At 57.9% G+C, this 17,664-nt stretch overlaps 2 protein-coding genes across 2 annotated transcripts; one reads left to right on the top strand and one right to left on the bottom strand.

Moving 5' to 3' along the window:
- Positions 1-2,012: 2,012 nt before the first annotated feature.
- On the bottom strand, positions 2,013-10,396 carry LOC308234218 (phospholipase A and acyltransferase 4-like). The gene is made up of 5 exons (XM_080641650.1): positions 10,298-10,396; positions 9,264-9,919; positions 6,571-6,679; positions 4,593-4,861; positions 2,013-3,351 (listed from the first exon to the last, which is right to left on the bottom strand). The coding sequence occupies exons 2-5, from the start codon at positions 9,270-9,272 to the stop codon at positions 3,253-3,255; spliced, it is 486 nt and encodes a 161-aa protein (XP_080497776.1). The 5' UTR covers positions 9,273-9,919; positions 10,298-10,396; the 3' UTR covers positions 2,013-3,252.
- A 177-nt stretch (positions 10,397-10,573) lies between these two features.
- Positions 10,574-17,198, top strand: LOC308233795 (phospholipase A and acyltransferase 4-like; the record flags this gene model as incomplete). The annotated part of the gene is made up of 5 exons (XM_080640748.1): positions 10,574-10,631; positions 11,355-11,419; positions 13,789-13,897; positions 15,591-15,859; positions 17,100-17,198. The coding sequence occupies 5 exons, from the start codon at positions 10,574-10,576 to the stop codon at positions 17,196-17,198; spliced, it is 600 nt and encodes a 199-aa protein (XP_080496874.1).
- Between the last annotated feature and the right edge of the window lie 466 nt (positions 17,199-17,664).

Here is a 17,664-nt window from a genome sequence, read left to right on the forward strand (position 1 = left end):
TGGCTGTGTGTGTGTGTGTGTGTGTGTGTGTACACATTAGTTCACCAGTTCTTATTCCCTTTTTAAAAGGGCATTTGACCCTGGCCAGTGTGGCTCAGTTGGTTGGAGCATCGTCCTGTACACAGAGAGGGCGAGAGAGAGAAACATCTCACATCGATGTTTCACTCTCTCCCCCTCCTTCTCTAAAAATCAATGGAAAAAATATCCTCAGATGAGGATTAACAAAAAAATAAAACAGTAAGTTATTCCTCAATAAGCCTAAATTTGTAAAGCCTGCGTTTGGCTTTAAAATTCACAGGTGTAGGCACACACCTGCTGGACAGCTGCTGGTAACGGTGGCACCGTCAGCCATGAAACGCAGGCATCGGTTTTATTTGGCCAGTTCCCTGCTGCGGGTGGTTCCCAAGCTTCAGGCATTTACTTGAATGCCACGATGCTCTGGGAGGGATGGGAGGTTGGCCCAGCCCCCGTCAGGCCCCCCCTCCCTCCATACCTCCCCTCTGCTGTCCATCCCACCCCTGCATGACCGGGCGGTGGGGTTCTCATCTGCTCTACAGAGGGTGCAGCTGAACCTAGGGCTCCAGTCACACGGGCAAGTCACAGGTCGGCAAGCGGAGGCCCCCGGGTCCAAACGGGTCTGCCAGGTGGGAGGCCCACGCTCCTCCCGGGCCGCGGCAGCCAGCTGTGCGCTGTGTCCTCCTCATGTGCCCCCAGAGCACCGAGCACACAGAAAGGGGCGCTTCCCTGGGACGGTGTGTGGGCTGGAAGTGAACCCCAGTATCGCCTGGAATAAAGGCCAGCAGTCCGTCTCTCCACGAGCTCACTGCTAAGGAAGAGGAGCGGCTGCCAGACCGAGCAGGGAACATCATGCAGCCAATGACACGGAGTGCCCACCATGCCAGGCCCTGGGTCAGACAGCGCACGAGTGGGCACCGCTCACACTCCCATCCCCAGCGGCCGAGGCTCCTTTCCTGCTGCTGCTCTCCAGGCCTCTCGGCTCCAGAAGAATTAGTGTCGTGATGTCCCCACCATTGCTGGTCCCCAACACCTCACTCCACGGCTTTTCCTTCGGCGTCAGCTCAGCAGCATCTCTCCTCCAGGCCCGCAGCTCTCGGGTTCCCTGTTCAAGTTGCCAAGAGAGAATCTGGCTCAGCTCACCGCATCCTAGCTCAGCCTCCTGATTGGCTGCTGTTGGGTCAGGTAAGCACACTGAGCCAATCAGTTCTGATTGATGGGGCCAGTCATATGGTTTGAACCTGGCCCTGGAGGCAGAGGCAGTTTCACTTGGAGGGGACTCAGGGTGAGTCAAACTGCACGGATTGGCACCCCTGGCCCAGGGCACCCAGGGGAGGGGACGGAGCTGGCACCAACTGGGTCCCTCCAGAGCTGCTGGGAGCCTGGGTCTGGTGCCAGAGGAGATTTACCGCCTAGAATTAGAGCTGGAAGCTCACATCTCCCATAAGACCTCAGTCCCCGGATTCCCCGTCTCCCACTGCTAATGGGTGTGCTTTAGACCAAGAAGCGAGAAGCCTTCTCCCGTCGCTCACCCGCTGGTTATTGGGCTCACAGAGCAGCTGTGCCCTCTGACCCAGAGGTAGCCTGGGCGCAAGGCCAGCATGGATCCTTCCGGAACCCCCGCATGGAGGCTGACATTTGAGCCTGGGGATCTGAGCAAGGCGCTCTTTGGCAGCAAGTACAAGTCATTCTCTTTATTCTTCAACCTCCTGATGGCACCGAGCTTCGTCCCAGCCTGGTGTCTGTGCACCGAGGGGATCGAGGGCCCCCCCCCCCCCACTTTCTCATGCCTGGGAAGGGACAGCCCAGGGGAGGGGACGCCCCCAGATCTCCAGTCAGGGTGTTAGGGGCTGTGCTGCCCACCATGGAGAGTGGCCATTCAGTAGGGCCACTGGTGGCAGAGGCTGGGAGAGGAAGTAGAGGGCATGGGGCCCCGCCCCTTTTGGGACCGCACCCAGGGCACACTAGGTACTAGCGGAGGAATACTCTGAGGAGGTTAAGTTTCATAAAAGAATTTTATTTTTAGAGAAATTTTAGGTTTAGAGAGAAATTGAGAGGAAGGTACAGAGATTTCCCATATGACCCCTCACCCCACACAAGCAGAGCCTCCCCCATTATCAACTTCCCTCTCCCCAGCCTGTATTTTTGTTGTACCTGATGAACCCACATCGGCACATCATTACAACCCACAGACTTTAGTTTAGCCCAAGAGTCACTCTTGGTGTGGTGCATTCTATGCATCTGGACACATTAGAATGACATGTGTCCATCATTACAGTGTCACACAGCAGTTTCACTCATTTCAATATTCAACCAGGGGCAGCTTGAGCCATGGCAAGTTGGGCTCAGGAGGATGATTTAATTCCATGTGGGAGTCACTGATGGGTGAGGACTTCACCTTTGAGTTAAAAAAGAAAAAGAAGCCCGGTGGCTCAGTGGTTGAGGGTCGAACAGGAGGTCACCGTTTGATTCCCGATCGGCACATATGCCCGGGTTGCGGCTCAATCCTGGTGTGGGAGGTGCAGGAGGCAGTCGATCAATGATCCTCTCTCATCACTGATGTTTCTATCTCTCCTTCTCCCTTCCTCTCTGAAAAAAAAAAAGTGTGAAAGAAAAACACAACTTCTAAAAGGTGGGCTGACTGAAGGAGGTAGGAGGTACGGGAAAGATGCTGGGAGATGTTTATGCCTCATCGGGGGATTCAAGGACCAGAGGTGGGACTGCACAGGAGGTAATTGTGTGTTTCTTTTTGCACCATGAGAGTAAATGAGTGATGTCTGCTGACCACAGTGGTCAACTACAGAGAACAAGTAGACAGTCCATTGAGCACCTACTCCAGGCCGGCCAGGGGCTGGGATCCTCCACCCACCACCTTCTCTGATCTTCTTAGAGTGGATCCCGGGCCCCAGCTCGGAGAGGAAGGGACTGAGGCTCTGAGAGTCCAGAGCTTTCCCAAAGTCACACGGACAGAAAAGGCTGGCTTCCCCCACAGGTGCCCTGGTGCTTCTGTTCTGGTTTAGGTGCCACAGAGGCAGCAGAATTCCTCCTTGGAGAGGACATAGGTTTACGTATGAATTCTTCAGTATTGGCACAATTGGTCCATCCTTCAGCCAGGAAGATAGGGACAGTGAGAGACAGAAGGACAGGTTGCCCAAGAGCTCGGTTCAGGGGGACAGGACTGTGCGAGGTCTTCTCTACCGCGGCTTCTAACTCGGGGTTTTGTGCCCCATCAGGCTGTCACTGGCGTTGGGATCGGTTGCTTGCTAAAGCAATGGTGGCACCAATCGCAGCTAAGGCTCCAGCGCCCGCAGTTACTCCGGTCTTGAACTTTTCTGCCTGAAAGAGAGCAGCCCAGGTTCACAGTCCACAGCAAGACCAGGCAGGTCCTCCCTCCGCCAAAGGGGCTGGAGGCCACACTCATGCTCCCGCCCTTCCCCAGGCCTGGCCTCTCGGAGATGCTGGCCTTGTCCCAACAACCCTTCCCTGGGAAGCCGAAGGTGTGACCACTTGTCAGTGCTGGGCTTGTCTGGATGTGTCCTGACAACTGGCAGGGTGGACGGATGGAATCCTGTGTGAGCCTCCTGGGTGGGCCACTTGGTCCTGATGGAGGTGGTAGGGGAGGGGCCTTCCTGCCTGGGCTCCTGGGGCTAGAGCTCTGGGGGTGAAAGTGGGAATGGCTCTGTGGTCAGGACTCTCCCTGGGCTCCAGCTCTGCAGAGGGAGGTGGTGGCAGAGCTGAGGGGGACGATGGGAAACCATGGCCTCAGGGATCACTGTGCTCTGTGTACTGTTACTAAGTGCAGCCTGGAAACTTCTATCTCCACCACCACCTCAGCCTGAACCCCAGACTCACACGTAAAACTGCTACTCAAAGGTCCAAACAGATGTCTAACTGGTCACCTCAACCCCACATGAGCATCAAATCCTTAATATCCCTTCCAAAACTCCTCCTCATTCTCCTCCATCCAGGCTGCCCAGCACCCAGTCACAGGGGCTGTGAGCCCTGGAGGTGCTGTGGTTCAGCAGAAAGAGCCGGGACCACTGGGGGTTGAATCCCGCTTCTGCCCCTTACTGTGTGTTTGTGACAAGGAACTCAGAAGAGGGCAAAGGGGATGGGTTAAAGCTCTGCCCAGATCTTCCATAACATGTTCTTGAGCTCTTACACCGGCCACAGACCTGAGCATCTCTTGCCCGAAGGCTCTCTGGGGCCTTAGGACACCTGTCATGGTGCAGGGCTGACCCAGACTTTGCCTGACAGCACACAGGGCATCAGGAGCTGCCTTTAGGGTGGGTCTTAGAGGCAAAGGATCCCAAAGGGATAGAGGAGCCCAGAGCCCTAGAGGTCCCCCAAACATCCCCTCCTCTTGCACATGGGGAAACTGAGGCCAGAGAGGAAGTGCCCTGTCCAAAGACCCTGAGTGGATTAAAAGCAGATGTGAGATTAGTTCTCAAACATCCTGACTCCCAGCCAACAAGACCCTGAGAGCTCCCTTTTGATTTATTCAAGGTAATTCTTGTCACCCCCACTCCAAGTAGACCTCCAGAAGGGAGAGGGAGCCCCTGAAGAGAGGGCCTTACCTGCCGGCTGCGGGCCTTGCCGTATCTCAGATCGGTGACAAAGTGCTCACAGTTCCTGTTCAGAACACTGTACGGCAACTCCTTACCAACCATCTCCTCCGCAGACCGGATAATCTTGTTCACGGGCAGTGGTGAGTACTCGTGGTCCAAGTGGTTGTTGACCCGATAGCGGCAGCCCCCCACCACATCACTCAGGAGCTCCCTTTTCACCACACCTCTGCTGCTCAGCACAGAGAAGAGGCTGGAGGAGCCAGCCCCGGGGTACTCATCTGGAATCAGACACAAGAGTATCAGCAACTGCAGGGGAGGCCAGGGAGGGGAGAGGTCACAAGGCAGGGAGGAAGGGCCAGGGGGTCACACTATTGAGCTCTGGTGTCTGTCCCTTCACCAATGTGATTGGAGGATTCCATCATTGTGCTCTTTTCCTTAACGAGCTGTGAATACTTTTCATGTTAATCAATGTTGTGAAAGTCAGTGGCTGCCACTGTGTTCCATTACATGAATGGACATTATATGAATTTACGGTAGTAAACTGTATTTGTTCATCTTTGCACGTGTGTGTTTCAGAAAGAGATCAAAGTAGTTGTGGTCCCACTGGGTTTCAGACTCTGCTGTGCAATTTTCATACATTCTCTCATTATTCTCCTTTTGAACTTCATGGTAAACACTCTCATGTCCGTTCAACAACCGATATTGGACCTGAGGCATCATGGGCCTTTTCTGGCCCAGCTCTGGCCACCTGGAGAAGCCACACAGCACTTCCAGCTGGTTGTGTCCAATCCATTGAGCCTGGAGCCCGGGATTTGCTCTCTAAGAGGAGGGAACTAGAGAGCACGCTAACCAGCAGGCTCCTTTATGTGTGAGTCTCGAGGCTGATGCTGCACTTAGCACCGCCCTGGAGGAAGCACTACCTGCACACTCACACACAAGCAGGACCCGCTGCTCACACTCACGCTCCCTGTTCCAAGCCTCCTAAGTGTCGTCTGGATTAGGGGGTTTCGCTTACTATTTGCCATCAATGCTGACAGTTTTCAGCTCTGTCAGTGTAGGTGACAGCGCATAGAAACCTGCTCAGTCACAAGGAGATTCTTGTGATCATGAGAAGTTTCTGTCCAGCGAGAACGCAAACACTTGCTGTCCAAGGTGTGGGTGCCACTGCTCTGCAGGGCACCAGCCCCTGTGCCTCCAAGTCCGCGGTCTCCTCCCAGCACCTTCCTTTCATGGACGACACACACGTCTGGGCCCTGCCTTCTCCTCTGCCTGCCTGTCATCCTGCTTCTGCTCTCCCTGCATTACATCAAGGGTCCAGGCGCTCGTGTGCGTGTGTGTGAGACTCTCTGTGAGGTGTGACCTGGGAGAGCTGCTCCGTGGAGGGTGTTCAGGAAGCCCTCTCAGGACGCCCTGTTCTGTGACATCCTCTGAGCACAGGACACAGCCTGAGAGGCAGTCCCTCCATGTGACCGGGACACCCAGACACGCTGCTGGTTTAGAGAAATCTGTCTGCTCGCCCAGCTAACGGGCCCGAGCTGGAGAGCATCCAATGCGGGTGCAGCCTGGCTTCCCTGGGGCCCACGGACCTCTTTCCCTGCTGAGTCAGGACCCGAGGGACCACTGAGATGCCCCCAAGGGACACGGATGTACAGTGAGCCCACGCACTGCCCAGGGAGAACCCAGCAAGGGTTCCAGGGTGGCTCTTGGCTTTAATTGTTCTCATGAGGCTCGTGTTGGGCAAATGCAGCTCGCGAGCCACATGCGGCTCTTGGGCCCCTTGAGTGTGGCTCTTCCACAGAATACCACGGCCTGGGCGAGTCTATTTTGAAGAAGTGGCGTCAGAAGAAGTTTAAGTTTAAAAAATTTGTCTTTCAAAAGAAATTTCAGTCGTTGTACTGTTGATATTTGGCTCTGTTGACTAATGAGTTTGCCGACCACTGCATTAGGCTAATAAATCTTTGATAAATCCTATTTTCAATCCCCTTACCTGGGGGAGCCAGGTGGATCACATAACCATCGCCTACATAGAGGGCCCAGTGGGAGTAGCCGATGCGGGAAATCTCAATCAGGTCTCCAGGCTTGGGCTCTTCAGGAAACTGCAAGAGAAGAGCCAGGAAGGGGAGAGATTTCAGGGAGCTGCAGAGGGCCGGCTGGGAGGAGCTGGGCAGGGGAGTCCACGCGGATGTTCATCGCCTGGTGAGCGTGTGGAGGGCACTCTGGCCCCTGTGAGGCCCTCAGCCTCTGGCGATTTCAGAGCGTGCCCTTGGGGAACTGGAAGCCTGGAATCTGGTTGCCCCGAGGGAGGGAAGCCTGGAAACATAACCTTGTGCTTTGGGAGAGTGAAGAATTGTCCAAAGAGAGTGTAATGCATGCGTGTCTGTGCTTTGTGCACATGTGTGTTGTATGTGGTGCGTGTACATGCACACACATGAGGTTGCCGATGAGCATATGTGGGTGTATTGTGCACCTGTCCGGAGGGTGATGACACAATTGCTGTGTGCAAAGCCCCTTCGTGGAGGCTGGGACCCAGGCTCATCCCCAGCCACATGGGGCAGGTGAGTCTGAGCTTCTGCCTCACACACTGCCCGCAGGTGCTCACATGCCTCTTGCCCTGGCTGAGCATGGCCCCCACAGGCTCCTCCTCACACTCTGCCCCTCCAGCCCCGGTGCACCCGCCCTCAGAGGTGCCCACCTGAGGGACAGAACTGACAGCCTAGTGAGGGGACTGAGCGTTGAGGAGGCCCTAGTGGGGCTGTCCAGCTTCCAGAGCTGGGGGGGTGGAGGGGGCAGAAGGGGCTCACACACTCAGGCAGCAGGCTCTGCTGGCACTCTCCCCACCATGACTGCCACCCTCCAAGCCCAGGGGAGGAAGCAGCACCCCTTGCTCAGCTGGGGAAACTGAGGATCAGAGAGGGAGAGGGACTTGCCCGGGACACTCAGCTGGCGGTGGCTGCCCTGGGTCTTCTCTGTCCCGTCTCCTCCAGTCCCTTTCCTCCCTCCCTCCCTGCCTCACCACCTCCTCCCTCTCCTCAGTGCCCCCCCAGGGCACCACAGCACCTGATCAGAGAATTTTTCAGCTTTTCTTGTCTCTGTGTCTGACCTCAGCGAATGAGAAACCTCCTGCAGCCCTCACCCCGGGCGGCCCAACCTGAGGCCAGGGCTCAGCTTCCCTTTGGCCCATTCCATGCCGGTACCCAGCAGCCCACACTCACCCAGAACACGTCTCCTGATTCACCTCCTCGTCCATCTCCCGCCCTTGACTCAGCTCAGGCCCCAGGTGCCTATTTTGTGACCCCACAGTTACCTGACAAGATTCCCTGCCTTTTGTCCCTTCACCTCCACAGCCAGTCCCCCAGAACACCCGGTGTCCTTCCCAAATGTCCCATCTGTCCATGACCCTCCTCTGGCCTCAAGGCACAGGCATGCCCCTGGGCAGCCACAGCCCCTCCTGACCCTTCGCCAACCTCCTGGCCCCTGCTGTCCTCGCCACCCCCCCCCCACCCTGGGCTGGCTGAAGGCCTTGCCTTCCCCTCCCCACAGCTCCCTCTGGCCTCTGCTCCTCTGCACCCCAACTTCTCTATGCCCCCAGCCCCTGCCCCACGCCCACCCCTCCTCTACTCCCCCCAGACAGACACCTCCTCTGAGGAGCTGCCCTGATGGCCCAGCCTGGCTCTGCTGCCACGCTCAGGGTCCCCAGCCCCCGGGACCGCCACCTCTCCCCACGGGATCTTGCTCTGCTGCGGACCCTGTGCCTGTCTCACCCCCACTGGGCTTTGAGCTCCATCAGGGGGATCCTGTGTGCTCCGCCCTCCCTCCCTGCATCTCCTAGGTCCTGAGAGGGGCCTGGTTTGGAACAGGAGGCAAGGAACTATGGGAGCAGGAGGGCTGGAGGGCCCGGGGCCAGGGCTCAGGCCAGGCAGGCCCAGAGGTGGTGTCCATCTGGGGGAGAACAAGGGCATTTCTCACTCCGAAATGAAATGGTGACTTAAGGGGAGGCCTGGGCACTGTCCCAGGAGCAGGGCAGTGAGCTGGGGCCTGGTCTGGGCAGGCAGCGGTTCCCAGGAGCAGTGAAGCAGGTGGACTGAGCTCTGGAATATGCAGGCGCCTTCCCGGAATCGCCTCACTTCCTGTAAGAGCTCCGTCCAGCTGGCTGCTTTCTGCTGCCCACCTCGCACCAGGCTGGCCCCTCCTGGATCCAGTGTGAGTCTGGACTCCAGGGCTAATGGGGGCAGCTGTCCGCGTTGGACGCTGAGAACCGAATGCACCCCATCAGGCAGACACATGCCTGGGAGGAAGGTGGGCCAGAACAGAGGGGCTGAGGAGGCACCAAACACCAGTAGCAGCTGAGTCCCACATCCCGGGATCCACTGCTCCCCAAGTCCCGGGTCCCCCATCAGCCCACACTCCACCTCGTTCCCCAGCTCAGGAGGGCACAGCCCAGACACCACACATCCTCCCACATGACCCCCCAACTCCATACAGTGCCAGACACAGAGCGGGGGCTCCCTCTGCCCCAAGACCTCCCAGTCCTGCAGCAAAAGAGACTCAAACAACATTCCGGTCTCCATGGCAGCCTTAGAGGCAGCGCTGTTCCCAGCAGGAACACAGCCCAGGCCTTCATTTAGAACAGGGAGCTGCCCTCCCCTGTAGTGCTGGTTCTAGAAAGGTCTGAGGACTTACCGAAGCCATTGCTAGCCAGGGTGGGTCTGGCTTCTGCTCCTGGTGCAACAGGTTTTATACCCAAGTGGACGCTTTCGCTTTCGCTTTCGCTTTCCCTTGTTGTTGAGAAGGACTGAACCCTCAGTGGTTAGAGGGCCTCTGAGCATTGCTCTCCGTGCACAGGCCATGATTTCTCCGCCAAGGCCTGGCATGGCTGGGCCTGGAAGCCGCCGGGAAGCAGTCGGAGTCGGAGGGAAGCCTCATGCCTGCCCTGCCCGGGACACGTGCTCCCACTGAGGACGGGGTGCATGAGGCCCAGCTGTCAGCCCCCGGCCCCGGTGGGCCCTTATCTTATACCCACCCCACGAAGGACAGGAGCCCCGGGCAGCCTTCAGGCGGGTCCCCCCGGGAAGGCCTCAGCAGGCGGGTGTCTGGACCTCGGGATCCCAGGGCTCATTGGCATGGGGTGCATGTGGGTGGGAGAGCAGAGCTTCCCTGAGAGCGGCCTCCCCAGCCTGGCTGTCCGCTGTCCCTGGAGCAGGAGGCGGAGGCAGGGCACAGGCTCAGTCCCGCAGCTCCCCAGGCACCTGGGCCCAGGCTCTTCCATCCTGCTGGTCCCGCGTCTGCTGGATGGTCGCTGTGGTCGCACAGCCTCCTGGGCACAGCCACACCTGGCCCTGTCCAAGGGCAGTAAGAGGTGCTTTTCATTCCCTGGTCTCCTCTGAGCAGGGAAAGCCCCTCCCACAGCCTCCTGCGGCCTTGTCCCCCCTTCCCTGTCCAGGGCTGCGTCCCGTTTCCATGCAAACCCATCGTGGGCAACGGGGCAGGGGCTCCCCTGGGGGGCTCAGCCACTGGGGCCTCAGCCAGGTCTGTGGAGGGGCCGGTGCTGCCCAATGAAGGGCAGGGCTGTGCGCGCCCCGGAGAAGGTGTGTGTGTGGTGCATGTGCGTGCGGTGCGTGTGCGTGTGCGCGTGTGCGTGTGCGTGTGCGTGTAGAGCTGGAGCGGGCAGGGGAGGTGGCTATTGGCCAGGCAACCAGCACCTAAGCTGCACTCACCCCTCCTTCCTGCTGTCACTGTCACGCATAGCTTTGCTGGAGGCCACAGGGAGGCCTGCCCAGCTCTCAGGCCTCAGGGGAGCAGGAGGGGGAGCAGCCCTGCAGGTGGGAGGGAAGCGCAGCCAGAGTGAGGACCTGGCAGAGCCCCTCCCTCCCTCCATCAGGAAGCACTGTGTGCAGGGGCGCAGGAAGGCACCCCTTTCCCAGCATGACCCCATGACCCCGGCTCCCGCTTCCCTGGGCCACACAGCCTCCGGACTCGCGGGTCCAACGGCCATGGCTCCTCCGGCCAGGAAGGAGAATGGGTTCCGGGCTGCGTCCTCCCTGTTTCCAAGTGAGTTTCACCCCTAAAGGCGTCTGAGCAGCACAGAGCGCCATGGCCTGCCCTCCCCTCCGCTCACGCCCTCCTGCTCAGGGTGAGGGCCTCATGGTGCCAGCCCAGAGGCCATGAGTGTGGGCAGAGCGCCCCATGGGGTGGTGCCTGCCCCTCGCAGGCCCGGCTGCAGCTGCTGGGCATGGACTCCGCCTCTGAGGCCCGTGTCCAGCTTCCACGTGCTCAGGGGGTCCTGCAGCCGCGGTCTCGCCTCTCCTGCCGCTGCCCCCCTGGTGGCCTGGCTGTGGGCCTGGCGCTCGCCCACCTCCCTGCCTGGTCCCCCTCACGGCCTCCGCTGTGGGTCTGGCCAGCACGTGAGCACTTCTTTGCACTGAAAGACCGTGAAGAGAGGTGAGGTTTCCGTGTCTGGTTGAGAGTGTACGTTGTGCTTTTTCAGAAATTGGTCCATTTCACCAGAATGTTAAGTGTGTGACGCTCTGCCCAGGATTCCCTGTGCGCCTCCGATGCCCGCAGGTCCTGAAGGAACAGCCCCGCTTCTGTTCCAATCCTGGTCATCCGTATCTTCTCTCTTCCTTTGTAATCTTTCAAAACGTTTGTGGACATAATCGATGTTTTCAAAGATCCAGCTTTTGTGTGTTCGATTTTCTCTACTCTTTCTGTGTTTTCCATTTCCCTGGTTTCTGCGCCCTGTTCCTTCCTTCCTTGCTCTTGCCATTGTTGTAGCCTTCCCGTTCCTGTTTGCTGAGACGGGAGCTGGAGTATTAACTGGAGATTTCCTCGTCTCCAACGTGAGCATTCACATTTCCCTTTCATGCGGCTGGACTGCGTGCCGTGGGTGTTTACCGGTGTGTGTTTATTGTGTATATTCATTTACTTACCCCAACTGAACACTTTTTTCAGGGCTTCAGGATTGGTGCTCACAGGGGTTATTTAGAAATATGTTGCTTTCTACTTGTCCCATGATTCCTCTGCTGGATGCCACGCATTCGGTTCTCAGCGTCCAACGAGGACAGCTCCCCCATCCCCATTAGCCCTGGTATCCAGACTCACACAGGATCCGGGAGGGGCGGGCCCAGCACGTGGTGTGCAGCAGAAAAGCAGGCAGCTGGGCTGGGCTCTTACGGGAATTAGGGTGATTCCGGGAAGGTTCCTGCACATTCCAGAGCTCAGCCCACCTGCTTCACTGCTCCTGGGAACCGCTGCCTCCCCAGACCAGGCGCCAGCTCACTGCCCTGCTCCTGGGACAGTGCCCAGGCCTCCCCTTAAGTCATCATTTTGCTTCAGAGTGAGAAATGCCCTTGTTCTCCCCCAGATGGACACCACCTCTGGGCCTGCCAGGCCTGAGCCCTGGTCCCGGGCCCTCCAGCCCTCCTGCTCCCACAGGTCCTTCCCTCCTGTTCCAAACCAGGCCCCTCTCACGACCCAGGAGATGCAGGGAGGGAGGGCCGAGCACACAGGATCCCCCTGATGGAGCTCAAAGCCCAGTGGGGGTGGGACAGGCACAGGGTCCGCAGCAGAGCAAGATCCCGTGGGGAGAGGTGGCGGTCCCGGGGGCTGGGGACCCTGAGTATGGCAGCTGAGCCAGGCTGGGCCTTCAGGGCAGCTCCTCAGAGTAGATGTCTGTCTGGGGGGAGGAGAGGAGGAGTGGGCATGGAGCAGAGGCTGGGGGCAGAGAAAAGCTGGGTGCAGAGGAGCAGAGGCCAGAGGGAGCTGTGGGGAGGGGAAGGCAAGGCCTTCAGCCAGCCCAGGGTGGGGGGGGGGGGGGCGAGGACAGCAGGGGCCAGGAGGGTGGGGAAGGGTCAGGAGGGGCTGTGGCTGCCCAGGGGCATGCCTGTGCCTTGAGGCCAGAGGAGGGTCATGGACAGATGGGACATTTGGGAAGGACAATGAGGGGCCCTGGGGGACTGGCTGTGGAGGTGAAGGGACAGGAGGCAGGGAACCTTGTCAGGAAACTGTGGGGTCACAAAATCGGGACCTGGTGCCCTGAGCTGAGTCACGGGCGGGAGATGGACGAGGAGGTGAATCAGGAGACGTGTTCTGGGTGAGCGTGGGCTGCTGGGTACCGGCATGGAATGGGCCAAAGGGAAGCTGAGCCCTGGCCTCAGGTTGGGCCGCCTGGGGTGAGGCTGCAGGAGGTTTCTCATTCGCTGAGGTCAGACACCGAGACAAAGAAAAGCTGAAAAATTCTCTGATCAGGTGCTGTGGTGCCCTGGGGGGGCACTGAGGAGAGGGAGGAGGTGGTGAGGCAGGGAGGGAGGGAGGAAAGGGACAGGAGGAGACGGGACAGAGAAGACCCAGCGCAGCCACTGCCAGCTGAGTGTCCCCGGGCAAGTCCCTCTCCCTCTCTGATCCTCAGTTTCCCCAGCTGAGCAAGGGGTGCTGCTTCCTCCCCTGGGCTTGGAGGGTGGCCGTCATGGTGGGGAGAGTGCCAGCAGAGCCTGCTGCCTGAGTGTGTGAGCCCCGTCTGCCCCCCGCCCCCCTCCCAGCTCTGGAAGAGGGGCAGCCCCACTAGGGCCTCCTCAAAGCTCAGTCCCCTCACTAGGCTGTCAGTTCTGTCCCTCAGGTCGGCACCTCTGAGGGCGGGTGCACCGGGGCTGCAGGGGCAGAGTGTGAGGGGGAGCCTGTGGGGGCCATGCTCAGCCTAGGCAAGAGGCATGTGAACACCTGCGGGCAGTGTGTGAGGCAGAGGCTCAGACTCACCTGCCCCATGTGGCTGGGGATGAGCCTGGGTCCCAGCCTCCACGAAGGGGCTTTGCACACAAGCAATTGTGTCATCACCCTCCGGACAGGTGCACAATACACCCACATATGCTCGTCGGCATCCTCATGTGTGGGCATATACACGCACCACATACAACATACATGTGCAAAAAACACAGACACACATGCATTACACTCTCTGGACAATTCTTCACTCTCCCAAAGCACAAGGTCATGTTTCCAGGCTTCCCTCCCTCGGGGCAACCAGATTCCAGGCTTCCAGTTCCCCAAGGGCATGCTCTGAAAGCGCCAGAGGCTGAGGGCCTCACAGGGGCCAGAGTGCCCTCCACACGCTCACCAGGCGATGAACATCCGCGTGGACTCCCCTGCCCAGCTCCTCCCAGCCGGCCCTCTGCAGCTCCCTGAAATCTCTCCCCTTCCCGCTGTTCTCTTGCAGTTTCGTGAAGTGCCCAAGCCTGGAGACCTGATTGAGATTTCCCACATCGGCTACTCCCACTGGGCCCTCTATGTGGGAAAAGGTTATGTGATCCACCTGGCTCCCCCAGGTAAGGGGGTTGAAAGTAGGATTTACCAAAGATTTATTAGCCTAATGCAATGGTCGGCAAACTCATTAGTCAACAGAGCCAAATATCAACAGTACAACTATTGAAATTTCTTTTGAGAGACAAATTTTTAAAACTTAAACTTCTTCTGACGCCACTTCTTCAAAATAGACTCGCCCAGGCCGTGGTATTCTGTGGAAGAGCCAAAGAGCCGCATGTGGCTCGTGAGCTGCATTTGCCGAACATGGGCCTCATGAGAACAATTCAAAGCCAAATGCCACCTGGAACCCTCGCTGGGTTCTCCCTGGGCGGTGCGTGGGCTCACTGTACATCCGTGTCCCTTGGGGGCATCTCAGTGGTCCCTCGGGTCCTGACTCAGCAGGAAAAGAGGTCCGTGGGCCCCAGGGAAGCCGGGCTGCACCCGCATTGGATGCTCTCCAGCTCAGACCCGTTAGCTAGGCGAGCAGACAGATTTCTCTAAACCAGCAGCGTGTCTGGGTGTCCCGCTCTCATGGAGGGACTGCCTCTCAGGCTGTGTCCTGTGCTCAGAGGATGTCACAGAACAGGGCAACCTGAGAGGGCTTTCTGAACACCCTCCACGGAGCAGCTCTCCCAGGTCACACCTCCCAGAGAGTCTCACACACACGCACACGAGCGCCTGGACCCTTGATGTAACGCAGGGAGAGCAGAAGCAGGATGACAGGCAGTCAGAGGAGAAGGCAGGGCCCAGACGTGTGTGTCGTCCATGAAAGGAAGGTGCTGGGAGGAGACCGCGGACTGGGAGGCACAGGGGCTGGTGCCCTGCAGAGCAGTGGCACCCACACCTCGGACAGCAAGCGTTTGCGTTCTCGCTGGACAGAAACTTCTCATGATCACAAGAATCTCCTTGTGACTGAGCAGGTTTCTATGCGCTGTCACCTACACTGACAGAGCTGAAAACTGTCAGCATTGATGGCAAATAGTAAGCGAAACCCCCTAATCCAGACGACACTTAGGAGGCTTGGAACAGGGAGCGTGAGTGTGAGCAGCGGGTCCTGCTTGTGTGTGAGTGTGCAGGTAGTGCTTCCTCCAGGGCGGTGCTAAGTGCAGCATCAGCCTCGAGACTCACACATAAAGGAGCCTGCTGGTTAGCGTGCTCTCTAGTTCCCTCCTCTTAGAGAGCAAATCCCGGGCTCCAGGCTCAATGGATCGGACGCCACCAGCTGGAAGCGCTGTGTGGCCTCTCCATGTGGCCAGAGCTGGGCCAGAAAAGGCCCATGATGCCTCAGGTCCAATATCGGTTGTTGAACGGACATGAGAGTGTTTACCATGAAGTTCAAAAGGAGAATAATGAGGGAATGTATGAAATTTGCACAGCAGAGTCTGAAACCCAGTGGGACCACAACTACTTTGATCTCTTTCTGAAACACGCAAGTGCAAAGATGAAGAAATACAGTTTACTACCGTAAATTCATATAATGTCCATTCATGTAATGGAACACAGTGGCAGCCACTGACCATCACAACATTGATTAACATTGATTATTCACAGCTCGTTAAGGAAAAGAGCACAATGATGGAATCCTCCAATCACATTGGTGAAGGGACAGACACCAGAGCTCAATAGTGTGACCCCCTGGCCCTTCCTCCCTGCCTTGTGACCTCTCCCCTCCCAGGCCTCCCCTGCAGTTGCTGATACTCTTGTGTCTGATTCCAGATGAGTACCCCGGGGCTGGGTCCTGCAGCCTCTTCTCTGTGCTGAGCAGCAGAGGTGTGGTGAAAAGGGAGCTCCTGAGTGATGTGGTGGGGGGCTGCCGCTATTGGGTCAACAACCACTTGGACCACGAGTACTCACCACTGCCCGTGAACAAGATTATCCGTTCTGCGGAGGAGATGGTCGGTAAGGAGTTGCCGTACAGTGTTCTGAACAGGAACTGTGAGCACTTTGTCACCGATCTGAGATACGGCAAGGCCCGCAGCCGGCAGGTAAGGCCCTCTCTTCAGGGGCTCTCTCCCTTCTGGAGGTCTACTTGCAGTGGGGGTGACAAGAATTACCCTGAATAATTCAAAAGGGAGCTCTCAGGGTCTTGTTGGCTGGGAGTCAGGATGTTTGAGAACTAATCTCACATCTGCTTTTAATCCACTCAGGGTCTTTGGACAGGGCACTTCCTCTCTGGCCTCAGTTTCCCCATGTGCAAGAGGAGGGGATGTTTGGGGGACCTCTAGGGCTCTGGGCTCCTCTATCCCTTTGGGATTTTTTGCCTCTAAAACCCACCCTAAAGGCAGCTCCTGATGCCCTGTGTGCTGTCAGGGAAATTCTGGGTCAGCCCTGCACCATGACAGGTGTCCTAAGGCCCCAGAGAGCCTTCGGGCAAGAGATGCTCAGGTCTGTGGCCGGTGTAAGAGCTCAAGAACATGTTATGGAAGTTCTGGGCAGAGCTTTAACCCATCCCCTTGCCCTCTTCTGAGTTCATTGTCACAAACACACAGTAAGAGGCACAAACAGGATTCAATCCCCAGTGGTCCCGGCTCTTTCTGCCAAACCACAGCACCTCCAGGGCTCACAGCCCCTGTGACTGGGTGCTGGGCAGCCTGGATGGAGGGGAATGAGGAGGAATTTTGGGAGAGATATTAAGGATTTGATGCTCATGTGGGGAGTTGAGGTGACCGGTTAGACATCTGTGTGGACCTGCTCAGTAGCAGTGGACGTGTGAGTCTGGAGTTCAGGCCGAGGTGGGGGTGGAGATAGAAGTTTCCAGGCTGCACTTGGGAACAGTACACAGAGCACAGTGATCCCTGAGGCCATGGTTTCCCATCGTCCCCCTCAGCTCTGCCACCACCTCCCTCTGCAGAGCTGGAGCCCAGGGAGATCCCTGAACACAGAGCCATTCCCACTTTCACCCCAGAGCTCTGGCCCCAGGAGCCCAGGCAGGAAGGCCCCTCCCCTACCACCTCCATCAGGACCAAGTGGCCCACCCAGGAGGCTCACACAGGATTCCATCCGTCCACCCTGCCAGTTGTCAGGACACATCCAGTCAAGCGCAGCACTGACAAGTGGTCACACCTTCGGCTTCCCAGGGAAGGGTTGTTGGGACAAGGCCAGCATCTTCGAGAGGCCAGGCCCCCAGGGAAGGTGGGAGCATGAGTGTGGCCTCCAGCCCCTTTGGCGGAGGGAGAACCGGCCTGGTCTTGCTGTGGACTGTGAACCTGGGCTGCTCCCTTTCAGGTAGAAAACATCCGGACCGGAGTAACTGCGGGCGCTGGAGCCATAGCTGCGATTGGTGCCACCATTGCTTTGTCAAGCAACCGATCCCAACGCCAGTGACAGCCTGAAGGGGCACAAAACCCCGCGTCAGAAGCCGCGGTAGAGAAGACCTCGCGCAGTCCTGTTCCCTGACCCAAGCTCTCGGGAAACCTGTCCTTCTGTCTCTCACTGTCCCTCTCTTCCTGGCTAAAGGATGGACCGACTGTGCCAAGACTGAAGAAGTCATACGTAAACCTATGTCCCCTCCAGGGAGGAATTCTGCCTCTGTGGCACGTAAACCAGAACAGAAGCACTGGGGCACCTGTGGAGGAAGCCAGCGTTTTCTGTCCGTGTGACTTTGGGAAAGCTCTGGACTCTCAGAGCCTCAGTCCCTTCCTCTCCGAGCTGGGGCCCGGGATCCACTCTAAGAAGATCAGAGAAGGTGGTGGGTGGAGGATCCCAGCCCCTGGCCGGCATGGAGTAGTTGCTCAATGGACTGTCTACTTGTTCTCTGTAGTTGACCGCTGTGGTCAGCAGACATCACTCA

Source organism: Plecotus auritus, assembly GCF_963455305.1.
Source record: "Plecotus auritus genome assembly, chromosome: 9".
NCBI lineage: Eukaryota > Metazoa > Chordata > Mammalia > Chiroptera > Vespertilionidae > Plecotus > Plecotus auritus.

Excerpts from the sequence above, each read along its gene's own strand:
- LOC308234218 (XM_080641650.1), bottom strand. Across the intron at positions 4,862-6,570 it reads GATCCACCTGGCTCCCCCAG|ATGAGTACCCCGGGGCTGGC; the intron begins GTAAGGGGATTG and ends GTCTGATTCCAG. Across the intron at positions 3,352-4,592 it reads GCAAGGCCCGCAGCCGGCAG|GCAGAAAAGTTCAAGACCGG; the intron begins GTAAGGCCCTCT and ends GCTCTCTTTCAG.